General features: G+C 40.9%; 1 protein-coding gene across 1 annotated transcript; it reads left to right on the top strand.

The window, feature by feature from the left end:
- The first annotated feature begins 235 nt into the window (after positions 1–235).
- Positions 236–11,914, top strand: bnip3lb (BCL2 interacting protein 3 like b). Its single transcript, XM_046374910.1, has 7 exons — positions 236–687; positions 784–849; positions 4,034–4,265; positions 6,652–6,727; positions 7,153–7,256; positions 8,492–8,641; positions 9,699–11,914. The coding sequence occupies exons 2-7, from the start codon at positions 792–794 to the stop codon at positions 9,745–9,747; spliced, it is 669 nt and encodes a 222-aa protein (XP_046230866.1). The 5' UTR covers positions 236–687; positions 784–791; the 3' UTR covers positions 9,748–11,914.
- Positions 11,915–18,591: the final 6,677 nt, after the last annotated feature.

Raw genomic sequence — 18,591 nt, 5'->3', positions numbered from 1 at the left:
TGTTACATGTACAGGTTTTACATCGTCAATTGCTAAATCAATTATAAGATATCGTAATTCCGTGTTTACACCTTAAACAAACACATAACCAGCTGATATCACTGACTAGGACACATCCAGAAGAGGCGTGTTTTTAACCTACGGGACAGTGTGATTCTTCGTTTGGGTTCATGTTGATATCCAATCATTAAAAATTGCTTGCAGCTGACATTTGAGGTGAAAACCAGTCGCACTCTGGTGCTCGGACTCCTGACGGTTTATTGAGATGAGCTGGTGTGGAGTCTGTTTGCTGAATGCTTGGGCACGCACCATATCTATCTCGTGTCTTGAAAGTAGATCTGGACCGGGGTGTGCTGTGTACGTGCGTGCACGCACGCCTCCTCCTACATGGGCAAATTGATGTAGCACCAATCAGTGTTTGAATTTCCACCTTCGATCCACAGTCGATGTTAAATAGTACGTGCACGCCTCTGCTGGCGTTTCTTTCTTCTGTTCGTTATGTAATTCGACTTCCTCTCCCTCTTTTGTTTATCAACGGGACAATCTGACGTCACCACTCAGCTCCGGCGGGGGGGTCTGAGCAGCTCGCGGCTGGTGCTCCCAGACTAGCCAGTGGACGTATAACAAACCGCAGTGGTTTAGCTCAGCTAGCCGCTGCCTAAAAAAACGGGACAGAAGGCGACTGTGGTCAGTTCTGCTAACGCAAGTCTGAATGTGTGCAGATAAGATAGTGCGCGTTTTGCACTGACTTGAGCCTTTTATGTGACCCGCCCTGTTCGTCAGGCAGAACCATGTCCGAGGCTGCTAACACTACTTCTACAGACAACAACGGAGACTCCGGGTTAAACGGTAAGCTAAATGTTGTCCAGTAGCTGGACTAGAATAGCCTGTCAGTGTGTTTTGTCTTTGAGGAACGTAACGGGGTATGTGGCTGTGTGCTTAAAATAAGTTTATCAGTGGTTTCAAACCAATAAAGATAGTTTATCCTGCACGTTTATCTTTATTTTTTCGTCCTGAAGCTACATTGAAGGGGGAGGAGTAAGAACGGTATGTTCCTGTGTTTATTGACGTTGGGCGAACCAATGGCGTTGCGCTATGGTACACTGACAAACGAATAAGCCAATCAGCGATCGGCTGGAGGGGTGGAGGTGGGTTGCAAGCGTTGTCAACAAGGCGAGATGGAAGAAGTGTGAAAAATACAAAATTGGGGCATAGAAATTTTGACAGTTTACACATACTTGCTGTAATGTGCAGTGAATCATGTCTTTACAAATAACAGAAACCAACGCTGATAGCTCACATTTATAACCTCTTTCAATCCTTTTATGTATTTTCAGAAATTTGACTATAATACTAGGATTAATTAAATTGTTTCAAAGTAATTAGTTTATTTCTAAACGAATCACAGTCAGTTAACCTTTGGCCAATAAAGTGAATATATTCACACTGCGTTCACTGCATCATTTCAAATCTATCACCTGAACATTGACTTATTGCAGTGGGACAGGCTACATAGCAGACCTCGTCTTGCATAGGCCATTAGAAACACAAAGAAAGCCATGTTTATTGCACCGCTGCGCTGATTCAAAGGCCTCTTTCTCGAGCTGTTGTGTGGTGTAAGTTTTACCACACCATGGGGGGGCCGTGACTTGGCATGCTATTTATGGCCACAGTGACAGGGGGACAGACGTTTTGGACGTGAGGAAGTGGGGAAAGTGTTACAGCACTCACAGCAGTGTATTAATATAGAGGCTGGCTCATTCAAAGCAATCTGGGCATGAATCAAATTTTCCAAACACTTTTTGATTCATTTATTTTTTGAGAAAATCGGGTAGCCAGTGATGGATAGTAACCTTTTAAAAATGGCCTGTGGAATAAAAAAGTTGTCAACATTCGGCCGGCAGATGGTAACAATGCCCTGGTTTACGACCATTATTTGTACATTTCATAGCATGTCATACCATATCTTTCTTTTGTTATATGAGATGGAAAGCAACAAGTGTTGCTTTTATCAGAGACAGTTTTGTTATGTTCAAGTCTGGTAGTTCTCTTGTGTGTTTTAACTTTACCTTTACCTTTTGAAAAAAATCTGGCTTGTAATACCAGTAACAGGAAAGGCTTGAAGATACAAAACATTTCTGACGCATCAGACAATCTGTTTTGTTCGAGGCTCCATGATCTCTTGTTACCACAACATTAACCCAGCGCTATTTTTGATTAACTTACTTTTGCATTTGGTTGATAAAAATAGTGGTCATCTGACAGGGTCAAAATAAAGAATAATGAAGTAAAATTCACAGCAACTTTTACTGGTGATATTGGTGCACCAAGACATATTACACTATCACAGTTCATGCTGAGACATAGCTTTAGGGACAATTATACCCTCCTCTTATCAGATGGAGAGACCAGCAGTCTGCTCTGTTACCTGAGACTATGGTATTTTTGGCCTTTGCTTTAGCTCTGACACCAGTGTCATAAACATTTTTATCTAATACCTGGGATCTTCAGACAAGAGGCCTCCTCCCTCCTGTCTGAACCTCAGCATCAGTACATCAAAGAGGTCACATCATGTCTGCTTCCTCTAAAGCCACACAACAGCTGATAACCGCTCTGTGGCCAGAATTTTCGGGAGCGTCAGTGTGCATGGCTGTGGTTTTAGTCCACGGAGAGGAGACAATGGGTTGTCGACAGCAGCTTGGCTCGCAGTCCGTTGGGTAATCTGCAGGATGAGTGCGGGTGCTGAATCCAGGCCTGTTTGAGGGGGGTCACTGAAGTAGGGGATATAGTTGGCCTGATGCCTCAACTGTGACAGTCAGTCCCTGAAAGCTCACATGAACATGGTGTTTACTTGCTGTTATGGGGTCATATGACCTGCTCAGTATGTCTTCCCTTTTTTTTTTTTTTTTTTTTTTTTTTCCTAGTCAACACCGTGAGAGAGGGTGTTTTTAAAACTGCATGATGAGGTATATTAATTTTTCTCAAACATTTTACTCTGGCCAACTTGTCTCTCTGCTATATTTCAAATAATTACAAATATAATATTTGTAATCCAGCTCTGACATGCAGTGCCTCCTCAGCTGCCAGTCCATGCCAGAGCTCACAAACAAACAGAGAGAGCGTCGTATCACAGCCAAGGTCTACAAGAAACCACGGGGCATACACTAGCAGGCATTTAGCTGCCCTTTCATCACGTAGCAGAAAAAGAGCTTTACTCTTGAACTTCTGTGACTGACTGATCAGAAAATCATTTTGACATCTTTCCTTTCTTTCTCAATCCCCTACTTGTCTTTGGCTTTTGAGTAAAAACCAGTAAGGGCTACCCTTTGGGGTAGGAGGGGGGGTGGGAGGGTACTGCGTCTTCTTCAGTTTGCACACAAATGCTTTTAGTAGCCATTGTAAACAAAAAACCTGCTGCTTGGGACATATCAGATCTTTCACTGAGCACGAGATCGACTTATTAGTTTCACTGGCTCCATCTTATTAGGTATTCCTGACACTTGTATCTAGGCATGTTTAAATGCTCATTGAATTTTATGCTGATATTTGTATTGAGTTTATATGGTAACATAGTATGTAGTCCAACAGTTTTCATGTATTTAGTTGAAATGCTACTTTGTTGAATATTTTGCTGTCGTCTTGGATATTTAAGGCTTGTGTCAAAGAGTTCTCTGAATGTCATGTATACATGCTTGAACAGTATTCATCTTTCATTTTTTATTTTTTGTAAAGGGATACATTTAAAGGAACCTATTAATTCATGTTTGTTTTGAAATATTAAGAGCAAGTGAATAAAACAAAACTTTTTTTTATCCACATGTTGCAAGCAGACCCTGCGTAATAAACTATGGTGGTGTGTGTCTTCTTGGAAATAAATAAAAGCTTTCAGTGTGAAAAATGTGTTTTAACCAACCTTTAAAAAAAAAAATAAAAATATTGGTTTGGTGAAAATTATGAAATAAAAACATGCAACACTGGCATCACTGACAGGTGAGTGAGTGAAAGCTTCATGTTTGTCTGTTTCTGTGAACAGGGTCCTGGGTGGAGTTGGAGATGAACAGAGGTACAGCTGGATCAGCCCAGTCGTCCCCCACAGACGGCCCTGCTCCAGGCCTGCTGCCCCTTCCTCAGGTGGAGGAAGAGGAGGCCATGGTGGGGGGGCTGGAACACGTCCCATCCTCATCCTCCATCCACAACGGAGACATGGAGAAGATTCTCCTTGATGCCCAGCACGAGTCAAGCCGCAGCAACTCGTCCTGCGACAGGTAGTGTTAAAGAGGACATCCACCCACTTTACTCATCAGAGTCCATTTCCAAGTGATGGGGAGTTGCTCTGTATTTGAAGCTGACCTCTGACCTCCTTGTGGTTGTTGTTAATGAGGTTCATGTAGTTCAGTTACTTAAGTGGTGTTGGAAACGTTAATTTTTAAAAATGCAAGTCTTTTATGTCTGAAACTCCCAAAATAAAACCGGTTTAGGTCAAAATCCTGTTACATTTTCTCATGTGCTTAACATTACATGCAGATGAGGGCACAGGAATTTCCACCATGATGGAAAAGTTCAAAGAAAGTCATGAGTTCTTGGGCTCATACAAGCCTTGAAGTTAGCTTCTGTCTAATGCCCCTCTTGACTTTTCACTCAGTTTATAGAGGCCTGTCTCTGAAGCTTGATTTGATTTTTAAGCCAAAATTAAGTTACTCCTATGCTGTATGACAGATGAGCATTGTAATTTTCTTTTTTTGTTGGTAGTGTTGTTGCTGAAGTTTGTTTTTGCTTTTGCTATCTTTGTGTGTAATCGGCAGCTCATTAATGTTCCAGTTGTTCACTTTACTTTCCTTTACATTTTTAGCTACATTGAATGTTTTCTTGCAGCAGGAAACACATTTCAAGGTGTGGGGACTTAAAATCAACCCTTTAAAACAATCCATGTATTTCTTTTTATTTAAATCAGTAAAACACATTTGTTGGATAATTAAAAAAAAACTGCAGTCTTGAGTAGCTTGAGTGAAATGTAACTTTACAGCCTAGATGCATACATGAGTTTTCATCTGCTAGTCATGAATAGTAAAACTTGAAACCTTTTTTATAAGAGGCATTTAATATTGGTCACATAGCTTCTAAAACCCCTCAGCTCTCTTTAATGTCCCAGTGGAAAACTGCAGTCTGCCCTGTAGGAGTTGGCTTCTCTTCACTGTCCACATGTTGAGCCACCTTTAACAGCTGCTCAGGAGTTGACTTCTGAAAATAAAATGACGTCTTCTATTGAGTGTATTGGAAAAAACCCGACCCTTCAGCTCTTAGCCATATCATGTGCTTGTGTGTACTCCTCAAGGCTACGATTCAAACAAGCTTATCAGAGAGCTGGGCAGTCAGCTGTCAATGAGTCATCTGAGGATATTTGTCGGTATTTGAGCCACAATATTGGAGCAGCAGGACTTTACTGCTCAGTAAAGGATCGGTAAACATTCTGTACTGTCCTAGGTGAGATAACATCAAGCAAACAGCAAGCCAAAGTCCTTTCACAACCACACATTAGTCAAGATTCAGCTTTCTTGTTCCAGATCTTGATTATAGACTCAACATGCATGAAGTTATAAAACAGGGCTGAAACCAACAGAATAAAAGAATATACATGATACAAAATTACTGTCATGTTTGACATATGGGTTAACGTATAAGAAAGCAGACCTGGTACTCGTGGCATTATACATTTTATTTCCCCTACTTTGTACAAACGCTAAACAAAGTCCAAATTATGACACAGCACAATACCATTAGAATGAGCTACATAGAAGAATATCCTTATAACAACGGCAACATCTTAATATAAGCTCTGAATACAGGTGTAGCTTCTGCCAAGGAAACAGGATGTCACTGGCTCCACTTCCTGTCTGCACATTAACGTAAAGGTATACTGTGCAGGATTTTCCTTTTAAAATAAAACAAAATCATTGTCATTGTCATTTTTGACTCATTAGAAGTGTGTGGCTGCATGTTTATCTACAGGAGCCCTGCCCTCTGGTCGTATTTTCACATTTTCCTAAGTTTATTTTTTTTTCATGTCTGATACGTTTTTGGGCATCACCGTTTTAACTTTGTTGACCGAGGCACATATACAGACAATTTTGAATGGGATGTTAAATAACAGAAACCAACAAATCCTGCAGGGTCCACTTTTTATAATGTTAGCTGTCTAAATTTCAATGTAATGCAGGGTGTACTAAATCATAGTTTCTTGCTCTCTTGGTTTCCGACATCTTGCGACCACCATGTCAGGAAATAAGTGTTAACATCCCTCGGATTCAGTTTTTTTTGTGTTCATATATAAATCAAAAAAAAAAAATCCATCTAAATAAATGTGGTATGAAAATATCAGACAAGCAGTAATATCGTGGCCCTTTACATAGGGCTAAAAGAGAAGCTGAGCTGATATTGTCTTGTATGAAATATCCAGTGATTGTTGCTATGGTTACCTGTTAATATCCTTTGTGTGCTGATTTGTAATAGTTGTTCAACATTTAACTTGGACCATGTTTGAGGTGTTCTGCCACTATATTGAAATACTTCCCGTTTCCCAGGTTCAGAAGGAGTCATGAGTTCATGACTTTTCTAGTGAGGCCTCTGACTTGTGGTTTTTGACTCTGTCCACAGCCCCCCACGGCCCCACAGCCCCCAGGATGGACAGATCATCTTCGACGTGGACGTGACCAGCAGAAGAGACAGCCAAGTAAGAGGTTCTCCTTCAGTCTGTTGCTATGGCAACCCCAGACACTGGCCCTGAAGTGGTGTGTGTGTGTGCATGAGTGTGTACACGTGTGTCACTTGTACAGCTGCTGCCTTCCCTCAGTTTGTGTGGACATAGTTGCCTAGCGTGTTTTTTTTTTTGTTTGTACGGCATGCACTGTCACCATCACGTTCACTTTTCTTCATCTCTCATCTCGCTTTCTTTCTGTCAACCTCTGCCAAGGCACTCTGGAAACAAAACATTTGTGCATTTTCCTGTTTGTTTGTGTCTGTCCATGACCCACACACCTAAATATACAGAACATGTGTTGTTTATCATCAAAAAATGGTCAATATGCACACAAAGCCTGAGGGCTGAGGTTACTAAGTCATGTGTGTGTGTGTGTGTGTGTGTGTGTGCATCTTTAGTCAGAAGAGGACGTCTTGGACAAGGAGAGGGACATGGACATCCTGATGAAGGACGCAGACTGGGTTGCTGACTGGTCTAGTCGACCAGAAAACATTCCTCCCAAGTAAGACTCGGCTCAGCAAACATCAACTTAATGTTTTCATGGCAACTAAACACACACAGCTGCTTGTTTGCCCTGAGAAAGAGGTCAGTTGCTATGGCAATAAATGGGTCAAAAGCTCAAAATTGGGTATGTAACGCTGACGCTGATGTAACTTTTGTAGGGGTGAAATGGTAGGTAAATTGGTCCACAAAGTTGAGTCCCTTTTATCAAAAACCTGAAGAACACTGTTCATATTTTATCTTGTGTAGACCATCTCTTTCAGCCATTTTTATTTCCTGTAATGCTGCTCAGCTGTGAATTGAGCTGTTTCTGATCCCACTTATCAAAAACAGCTTATTTGGCCATTAACTATGACCTGGGGCTGTTTTTATTCTTCATTATGTATTTGTATGTCATTAAATATCTCACCAAAATAATTTAGAATGATTTTTTATATCAAAATGGGTGCAAAAAACTGCTGACACACACAAAATTGTTAGACAATAAAATGATGTCATAGGTGTTGAAGTGATGCAGCCAAACACACCCAACATTATAAATTCTACTTTTTTCAAAGCCAGTCTACCAAGGACAAGCAGTAATAACATGGGCCTTGTGTGTGTGTGTGGACATGTATTCCAGTAGTTGTGGGGACAAAAATCTGTTTACACTATCGCATTGTGAGGACCCTTACTAATAGAAGTCCCCACATGTAGATCATTAAATATTAGGGTGAAGACTTGCTTTAAGGTTAGGTTGAGTTTAGGTTTAGGATTAGGACTTGCAACAATATTAATGACATAATGAGCAGCCCTCTGTGCCGCCAACACCTCAAACAAACATGGGATAAGGCCTGAAATAAGAACAGGTTCCTCCTCTTCCATCTGTTCAAGCAGCCTCCACCACAACTGACTGCTGAAGTCATCTAAAGATGTAGCCTGTGTATCGATTTTTCATTAGGACCTAAAATTAAATAGATGAGTGTTAGTTTCATCTGTTTTGATTGGTGTAGCATTACAGCTTAATAGCTATTTTCTTTATTTCATTATTGTCTTCAAATTGCTGCCTTTGTCGTGCAAAACAGCCCTCAGTGACAGTATTGCAGAATGGCTGAAAACAAAGAAGCAAAATGTCTCATGCGACATGCTTCAACCAAAAAAATGACTTAAATAATACAAGTTTGCGTGCATATTTATCATGACTGACGTGTGATGCTGTCACCTTCTCGGCGTCTGAAGCGACTGTAATTTGTGCAGGGAGTTTCTTTTCCGTCACCCTCGACGCTCAGTAACACTCAGCATGAGGAAGACCGGGGCCATGAAGAAAGGAGGCATCTTCTCTGCCGAGTTCCTCAAAGTGTTCATACCCTCGCTGCTACTATCGCACATCCTGGCTCTGGGGCTGGGGTAAGAACAAACACCACAGATCACCTGTCCAGAGTACAAACCTGACGGTAGTTGCACAAAATGCATGAAACTGATTTCCATTTTGCTTCAGTGAAAAATCAGCACAGGCCTCACACTTATTTGCTTGCTTTTGGAGTCTCCACCACCACTACCAACATAAATTGTATTTCATTTTTAATAATTTCCTTGTGGCACATAAAGCCCAGTAGGGGGAGCTGTACAGACACAAGTCAAGAAGTCTATGGCCTTCCCTTCGTGTCTGTGTGACAGACTGGCATAGCAGCTGCTGCCTGCAAAGCTGCACGCCTGCTTTCTCGGAGAGCTGCGACACTCCCAGGAGACTTTTTGCGATGACAATTGCTAAATTAATCCTGCCTCCACAATCAGATGATGTCCCAGCAATAATACCTCAGACAGCAGCATTTTTTTTGTATGTGATGTGGTACGGAATGAGTGTCATTAACAAACCTGTCATAATCACAACATCCCTGCTGGCTATTCTGGAGTTAGTGCGGTTACATAATGAGTCACTGTGGTGTTCTTACTGAACTGTAACTGCTGTTTATGAGAGAAGGAGCTAATTGTTTTATTATTGCTGCTGCTGTTTAATTTTCTCTTTCATAATCCTCTTTATTTATAAAATTTAGTATCTTTATAGTTGTCTTTTGTTGCTCTACAGTGCTGGCTTTTTTGGTGTTTTTAGTTTCTGTGTAGAGATAACTGATACATTGTCACTGGTAACTGCCGATTTACTTTCTTGATAGAGTTTGCTAACATTAGAGCACTTTTGGTAAATTAATAATGACACTCATGAACCATGTAAGGTTAATGCATGAGACAATCAGAAATACCTTATTTCTGTCTCGTTTTCCACTTCCTTCATTCATTTGAGGTTTGAATGGTACTTTTTTAAAATTAAGTCATCTTGCTGTGTGTATGGAATATTAACATCACCAGCTGTTAATCTCAATTTGTTTTTCGCTCAATTCCTAATTTTCACACACCATTAGTGGATGGACACGTATGAATTAGGATTTTCCGTGCACCTTCTCAACAGAGTCTACATCGGAAAGAGGTTGACCACACCACCTGCCAGCTCTTTCTGAACCTGAAACTGAAGAAAAGTGCCTGACATGTGGCCATGAGCTGTTGGAGAAAGTTTGGCCGTCGTGAGAAGAACGCCCGTCTCTCCTCCCTCTGTCCCGCCTGCTCCCCGCCTCTTCCCTGTCCCCGAGATATGACATGTTCTCGGGAGAAATGCATCTGCCTTTTCCTCCATCCCCCGCTTCTCCACACCCCTTTTTTTCTTGATTGCTGGTTTCCAACTGTTTGTAATTAATCCCCTCTTGCCCTGCTCATATCCTTCACTCATTTGTATAAGGTTTTCAAAGAATGATTAAGGTCCTATTTACCTTTCCCCAGCAATTTGGTTTCAGTGTTTATAACGGGTGGGTTTTCGGGGAGGGTCACAGCATCGAACCAAACTCTTGCCCTTTGATCGTCTGACAGGGAGGACTGCCTAGTTTTAGACCTGACCACAGATTGTGCCATCTACACGAGTGGCCCGACACTCGATCTCAGAAGGGTTTGACCAAGTCCAGAGTTGGCTACGCCTACAGAAAAAGTGATCATGCCTTTTCAAAAGTAGCCATTTTGTTAATTTTCTTTAGGTAATATTGTTTTTATTTATTTTACAGCAGTGGTGGTTTATCAAAGGTCTAATGATGAAAGGAGTTATCCATGGTGGCCATCCTAAACCACAAGCGCTCATGAATTTCACTGGCTCTGGGTGCCAGTCAAGATTTGTGTGACATTTTCTGAGATGGACACTCAGAAATCTATTCAGTTTTGCATTTGAAAGAAAATTTGTGACAATGACAATAACTGGAAAACCAGGGTATAGATGTGTGCTGTACAGGCAGGCAGTGTGTCCCTCTCGCTGTGTCCACTAACAGTATTTTGTGGTTGGGTCTTGGGTAACAGTGTTTTTATGGTCCAGAAAGGTTCAGCCGTCTGTCCAAACAGTCCACATTGTCCTTCCAGTGAGCCTCCTGGTTTGTCTGTAACATATCTGAGAGCTGATTTGGTCCTGACTGGTCCTTTTCCACTTACTTTTGCTCCAGATTGATCTGTGTATTACTGATTATTTCGTTTGCTTGCAGATTCTAAGTCATCAAAAATTATTTGTTACCAAAAAGCAGAAAAGCATAAAGAGAACGTGCTTTATTGACATTTGTTTTGAGAATGTTTGAGTTATTTTATTAAAAAAGTCAAGTATTTCATGAATGATAAAAGTTAAGTATTGAAAGTAAAAGTCGATTTTAAGTTGAAGATATTAGTTGGATTAGGAGAATAGCTAGCCAGTCCTGCATTCTAACACTCCAAGAACATTTTGCCAAAATGTCCACAAAACAGGCAGAAATACTTCATCAAGCTGCAGATGAAGGAAACTGATCCGGTCTTAGTGTGGGCAGGCAGAAGGTACCAGTTGATCTTTGGCATTTCTGACATGCAGTGACTTCTGACTCGAGGAAACTTTGCTTTTACTCTTCTTTGAGCAGTAAGACTCTGCGGCTGGACTGTGGTCAGTTTTGTTCCAAGTGGACCTTCCACAGCCAGACCTGGGTCAAATGATATTTGATTTAGAAGTTCAGATCTCATCAAATGCCAGATCACAAGAAGTTATTCTTTATTTCTGCAGGTCATATACGACAATATAAAAGAAAGAAAAGGAAAAAAGCCTCTACTTGATCTAATTTAGCTGAAAATACTATTTGACCCAGCAGGTCGACTCAGGATGTGTTGTCTTTTTGTTTTACCTCTTATGACAGACTGATGACCCTACCAATAATGAGTGCTGTGTTGTTTCCATCTCAGCCACAGAGGTACTCCACTGTTGTTTTAGCGTGACATGCGTGTCTCTGCCTGTGTTTGTACATGCAGCGTTTGACAGCGACATTTTGGATTGTTCTGTCCTGTTTGGATTTTGTTTCGTTTTTCTTTCCTGATCTTGCTGAAAGATTGTGAATGCACAGAGCAGGAGTCGGGTTTGACACGAACTGTGTTCCAGAGTGTGAAAATAAAAGCCCCTGTTGTTGATGGCAGGTCCTAATGTGAATAGGAAATGGATAGGCGTGGGAAGCGATTTCCCTCAGACTGCGATGGTCTAACAGTAGTTCTTGTAATGATGCATTTGCTTTGATTTTCTTTTTCCCACTGCATTGGAAAAAAATTACAAACATTTTGTCATTAAAGATTACCTGAATGAAGCTATTCACTGAGTGTGCCTCTTTGAATGTCTGAAGGTCTGAATAAATGACTGTTCTTTTTTTTAATACTTGTATCCTTCAGGAATCCTGCAATCTTTTGATTACTATTGTCGGTCACAAATGGGGGGATTTAACATTGCTGCAAAATCAGTGGTTAAGTAAAAAACTGCTGAGAAAGCGTCTAAAGAGGTGAAACACCAAAGCAGGGTTTAAACTTTCTTTTACCTTTCCTTTTGCAAGTTCTTTTGTCATTTCATTGTTATCCCCATCTTCTTGGTTCCACACCCTGTCACCCTCAGCAGCTGTCACAGGTCATAACCATAACAATGGCGACAGAAGCTTCGTGTATGCCTGGTGAGTTCATTCACATAGCTGAGACATGAGGCATCGGGCTTCTCAGGAAATCTCAACACGTTTCCTGACTCGCTGGAAATTCCTGTGAACTCTGCTTGACAGTTACAGTATGGAAGGACTCGGCTCAGTTAGGAAAGAAGCATTTGCGATGAGGAGATGCTGGGCTTTTATGAAATATATTTATTTATTTGGCAATTGACAGTTAAAAACAAGTTGTCCAAAGAATGGCTCATGTTGGATTTGAGATTGTTTATGGTCTCTTGTTTTAAATTTGTACGTGTCCTCAGGTGCTGTTGCAAACCTGTTTTCTATAGCTCGTCACGTCAAACGTAGTACTTCTAGCAGTATCAGCTTGCCCTTCGTAGAACCCTCAGCACTATGTTTGATACCTTTGACCTGGTGTAACCTGGATGTTTGAGCTGCTTGAAACCAGAGCAGGGAGACCTCCAGGAAAACCCACATGTCAGCTCTGACCTGAAGATCACATCCTCTGTGTCTCTGTCCCTGTGTCCTGTCTCCCTCTCTCGACATAGCCGACTGGAGAAGCACTGCACTCCAGTGGCAGGCACACTGCAGTGCTGATGGCCGCTGGTGGCTTCTGTTAGTCCTCTCGAAATGTTTGCCCACAGTTGCCATGAACTCTCATTTACAGCCGTGCCGTGTTTCTACAGCATGCTTCATGGTGTTTAGTTTTTCAATGATTTTTTTTTCTCTTAATGTTGCATTAGCATTTAAGCATGAAGCCATGTAGAAAACCACCTTTTCCACATGCTGGTTTAAGAATTATCAGTATGTGTGCAAATAGCACAAAGAAGGACCATGCAGGAGGAAACCCTTGTTCACACAACCATTGTTGACAGGGACGCAGCACAAAATTCTTTATGACTTTTCATTCTGTTATTTATTGTCAGTTCTTCACATTTGGTCCCCTGTATTCTCAAATCTCAGTTTTTATTCAAGCTGCATATAACATTGCTGTGCTGCCTAGGATAATATTTAGATTAGATTTATTGAAATCAAGCCTCTGTGTTGTATTCATTTGTGTTATCAGTCCCTGTTGAAACATACATCTGGTCCTCCACTTGTAGAGAGGAAATGTGTACATTGTACTCTGCAGCATTTCTTCACTACTCTGCAACCAATGTGATTAATATAAAATCTATAGCATTACATAAAGTAAACATGGACTATATTTTCATGTAGTTGATGTAGTCCACCAGGTTAGACTTGGTTTTGATCAAGTCAGACTGTGGGGATAAGCCATTGAAGTTCTTTTCACTTCCTACAAGAGAGACTGTTGATAATTGTGTTAGTTAAAGGAATAGTTTGACATTTTGGGAAATGTACTCTAAATGTCCTTAAATTTACAGATTTGTCTATAGTATGATGACTTCTGAGATAAATATCAAGCCAGCAGGCTATTATTTTAATTTATCATAAAGACTGAAAGTAGGTGACAGATTGCTGGACAGCTAGCTTCATGGCTTCATGGCTAAAGGTGAATTATGTCACTGGTTACAGTTTTAAACAATCATCTGATATTAAACCCCTCCTGAGCCCTGCTTTCTCTCTAACAATGCCTCCTCCAGTCCTCTTCCGTATATGGAACCTCAGAACACCTGTTCCTGGCCAATCCAGACTCAGTGAGACTCGTAGCTCCTCCCACTGCAGCTGATGGTGTTACCATGGGTTACAGGGTGGTGGCCAGCTCTGTTTCCATCCTTCTGGTGAAGAGACTTTCCTCCTCATCTCCTCAGGATTCAGCAGCACCACACTGCAGCAGCTCTCCCTTCCAGAGAAAGACACCCTGTGTGATCGAATGACAGGAAGAAATTAGAGTCTTGACAGTCCATCAGTAACACGTCATAATTCAGTGTGCTCGGAGTGATCACGTGCCAGATTTGCTGTTGTGTGTTGTTAATGTGAAACATTAGCTGTGTTCATGCTATCTTTTAAAGTATAAGCAGCTGATCAGCAGTTAACACAAACAGCAGACACACAAAGTCATAAAATATACCAGAAGTGAGTAATGCATATTGATTTATGCAATTAAATCAGTGACATACGGCATTTGACATAAATCTTAATACCTATTTATTCTCTTTTTCTGTTCTCTTGTTTTTTTCCTCCTCTCTTTCACTTCCACTTGTCTTCCACAAGGAAGAAACATGGGCTAAAGTCCAATGACTTTTTTCATCCATTTTAAACTTAAAGATCTGCATCAAAGGAATAAGTTCAATTTTAATATTATTATTTTTTTTTTAATTCCTCCTTTAACCTCATTGACTGAGACACGTAAACAATGTAAACAAACCTGTCCTAATAACTGTAGTTTATCAGTCAAGAATAGCAGTGTTTAGCAGTGCTGTTGAAGCACCATAACATTTAGCATCTAAAGCAGTGACAAAGGACTTGGCTCTGAGCAGCGTTGACATTTGCAGCAAAGTCACTGAGACGTTCACTGTGCTAAAACTCATTATCTAATTAGCTAACTAGCAGGGGACTTTTCCTCTCTGGATGTTGGTTTGGTCAGCTGTTTGGCAACTCAGTGTGCAATACAATGCTGGTAAACTTTCCTGTAGTTAAGAACAAGACACAGTCTTTCAAGGTTTCCATTAAAATCTGAGGCTTTTTGTAACTATGCCTGGCTTTTAGTGACATATGTTGCTACTTTACAAGAATAACATGATCCGACTGGATTATATGCAATAAGTTCTTTATCTACATTGGGAAACGGCAACATTTGGACAGAGTAGCAGACAGACCACAGATGTTGTCATGAAACAAAGAAAACAACTTTTTACAGACAAGCTAGCAGCTCTGTGAGGCGCTTAGATTTTGAGCTCAGCCTTGACTAGCACCCCCTAAAGTCCCAGCATATCTGTGTGTCATCTAGTTTGTTGTCATGTTTTTCAATTCTATTTAAAGAAGTACAAAGTCCCACTGTGCAAGTGAGATCTGGCCAAGATGGGATTAAAAGCTGTGGGCAATTCCATCGGGGCCCACACCTCATTTTTTGCTCCAGGGCCCCTAAGTTGGTTAACCAGGGCTACGTTCTGTGAGGAAACGAATGGAGCAGGGAGGGTAAAAGACTGATTTTATTGTATTTTATGCATTCCTATCAGATCTTATCTTTACTTGCTTTGACCTCTTTTTAAACATTAGCTTCAAGATGCGTTCTGCTTACTGATTTCATTCACATGTGCAAACTGCTGTGTAAACTAAACAGATCCAGTAATCTTATTTTAGAAGGAGTTCCAGTATGTTTTCACGAGGAGCAGCAGATTAGAGTCCTGATACTGCTGATCTCACTACTTGTCCTACATCTGTTCCTGGATGCCAGGACCGTGCCCTTCCTGTCCAGAGACCAGACACTCCCTCCTCCAACTGTTTATCGGGCACACTGCCAACTTTCCCCTTTAATTATATAACACCTCCCCCCTGTCTCTGCTCTCAGCAGGGGGCGTTTGTTTTCTTTAGTGGAAAGACAATTCAGCAAGAAAGGGGGGCGGTGTCAGTGCACTGTCTCAACCTTTGGGCGTGGCTGCACCTTTCACATTTTCAGTTTTAAGAATCCACCTCTGACATTCAGATGCCAGACTGTGTCACTCAGTCCTGCAGAGATGACCACCCACCCACCCACACACACATGCACAGCAGCCCAAACAGTCCTCTGGGAGAGGAAACAGTAGCAGCATTTACTGCCCAACACGTTGTTATGGAAACTGGACTCAGTGTTAAAATGTTTTTCCATGGACACTTGGTGCAGGAGAGGTTTTGTCTGTTAAAATGTGAGTCGAAAATTAACAATGTGTGCTCGAGTAAGCTGCCTACTCCTATTGATCACCATGCAGCACTGATTTATTTACTGCTCTCTATTCTCTTTGAGGCTCGACTTAAAATGAGAAATGTCCATTACAAACCATAATGAATGTAGATACTTATCGCTTTAATGACAGTCTAACTTTATGCTACAAGTTCATGAAGGTAAATCTAAATTTGTAAGACCTTGCGAGTCATTGTGATGCTTTTGCTGTGACTTCACATGATGAGTTAATGTATTACTTAAATTGAGGTACTTACAACACAACTTCTATTACATAAATTTTCTAATATGCTAATGTTATGCACAGGTACCAAGATGACTTATAGCATCTCAATAAAAATGCACAGAGTTACACCAGCCTCAAGTGCAGTGGTGCTCAGTAGCTTGTCACCTTTGATGCTGACATATTGATGGGGTTGAATGGGTTTTTCTACTGCTTAATGGTCAGTGGAATCCACATTATGGACACAAGAAGTACAAGAAGTACTACACCTCACTTGTGTGTACTGAACCCATTCAGCATTTGACTCTCCTGTAACTGCAGTATGCATGTACAGTAGTGGTGTAGTGAATTACATGGGCAATTCAATATATTCTAGTATAAGACAGCACAGAGTAAAATGTGCAAGAAGACAATATGATGTTAGGAAGCATCAAGTTTGTAAAGTTTGAAAACACAGGTCCAAACAGAAGTTTGAGTGTAGGATTTTGCTGGGGTAACAATCAGTGTTGGTGTAGCACTGGACAGTGAGATATACTAGCTGTTTCAGTGGAAAAATCTGTGAGTAGGATAGAAACTAAGGAACTAAGAAATAAAATAATGTTAAAGTGATGGACAGTCATGGTCTGATATTTTATTGCATCCCTCACTAAAGGAAGATTTCTGAGGTTTCAAGGCAGAATGTCAGTGATGGAGATCTGTCCTGTCAGATGCAATCCTCTGCATTAACAGTCAAAATATAAATAGAAATAAAAGTAAAACCAGCAGTAGTTGAGATATCATGGCTTTTAACCCCAAGTATGGGACAAATTCTAAAATTCTTCACTATATTTTCTTTCCATTACACTCATATGTCACTACTGTTAGATATAATCTGTTTAGGCTTCAGCATTTTCTCTGGCCTTAACCGCATGTGTTCTATAGTTGCTGAGACACCGGAGCTTCCCAGTAGGGATCAATTAAACATCCCCTCCTAGAATAAACTCATCTGATTCAGGAGGCTACAAGTTAATGTGTGAACTGCGAGTAGCATACATCTGACTTCTTCCGATATTAAACAAGTAAAATAAAACAACTTTCTAATGAGATATCCTTTAAAATGATATTTAGAGTGTGCTGAATGGCTTCATTAATGTTTAATAAATCATTTGTAGCCTCTAGTTGCTTAATGGATCATTTATCAGACATTAATAAGAACAAATGTAAGGTTGTTAAGTTATGAAAACATTCTGTTGCTGGTGTGTATTCTTCTTCAGGATAAATAAACCCATCATTACCCTTATTAAAAGCCCTGAAAAGGCATTTTCAAAATCAAATTTTTACTTTTAGCGATGTGGTCCTACATCAACACACAATTTTCTGCAGTTAAATCAGTTTTAGTTATTTGGATATTGACACTGACAGCCGACAAAACTGGGATTTCAATTTTGGCACTCAACTGCACCAATCAGATTAAATCTTGAGCATTTAAAGACATAAAATGCATCTTTTCTATGTCAAAGAGCGAGAAAGGAAGTACATGACCATCAACTAATCATGACGTGAAAAAAACTTCAAAACATTAACTCATCTGTCAACATTTGTTCCTGAGTCACATCAGATGTGTTTCCATTGGCAGGAGTGGTTTTGCAGATGGCTGAAGTTACATACTGGGCGTTTGATAGATAATAAATAGAAAAAAAAAAATAGTCTTCCAAATGATACAAACATGTCTGACCTCTCTCAGCATGTAAGACACTAAAGCTTGTGATTTAACACCCCAGTCTGGGTTGGTATGTGTCGGATGAAAGCTGCCAGGGAGACGTGCAGCTGACGCTCCCTGTAAGTTAAATTTGAACACATGCTGAGGTATGTGCAGGGTGTGGTGCTGAAGAGGACAGCGCCCATCATTGTTGGACTGGGTGTGACTTTGGAGAACTCTCCATGGTGCTGATCGCTTCTTCACCTCAAAACTTCGTGCCAGAAACGCCCCTCAGGGACGCATAGGCTGCAGACACAACTCTGGGACATGTTTGATTTATGAGATTAGGGTGGGGGGGGGGCTTTCAGACTCAGTAAGCAGACATGTCTCTGTGTCCTGATTGTTAGAGCTCTATAGGACAGGTCTTTGCTTTGGACAAGAAAGGATCGATCATTTCCGGATGTGCTCCTGCCACCGCTACAGGTAATCCCTCATCAGGACACATCCTCCTCTCCTGTAGCCTATTGGATCTTAATTTTGACAGAGCCAGACTATAGCCCTCTCCCCTCATATGCTGACTTATAACTCGTGAAATCGGCT

Source organism: Scatophagus argus, chromosome 20 (genome assembly GCF_020382885.2).
Source record: "Scatophagus argus isolate fScaArg1 chromosome 20, fScaArg1.pri, whole genome shotgun sequence".
Taxonomy (NCBI): Eukaryota; Metazoa; Chordata; class Actinopteri; family Scatophagidae; genus Scatophagus; species Scatophagus argus.
The sequence above is the reverse complement of the archived record's forward strand: the minus strand, read 5'-3'. Positions and strand labels throughout refer to the sequence as shown.

Excerpts from the sequence above, each read along its gene's own strand:
- bnip3lb (XM_046374910.1), top strand. The coding sequence starts at position 792 with ATGTCCGAGGCTGCTAACACTACTTCTACAGACAACAACGGAGACTCC. Across the intron at positions 850-4,033 it reads CGGAGACTCCGGGTTAAACG|GGTCCTGGGTGGAGTTGGAG; the intron begins GTAAGCTAAATG and ends TTCTGTGAACAG. Across the intron at positions 6,728-7,152 it reads CCAGCAGAAGAGACAGCCAA|TCAGAAGAGGACGTCTTGGA; the intron begins GTAAGAGGTTCT and ends GTGCATCTTTAG.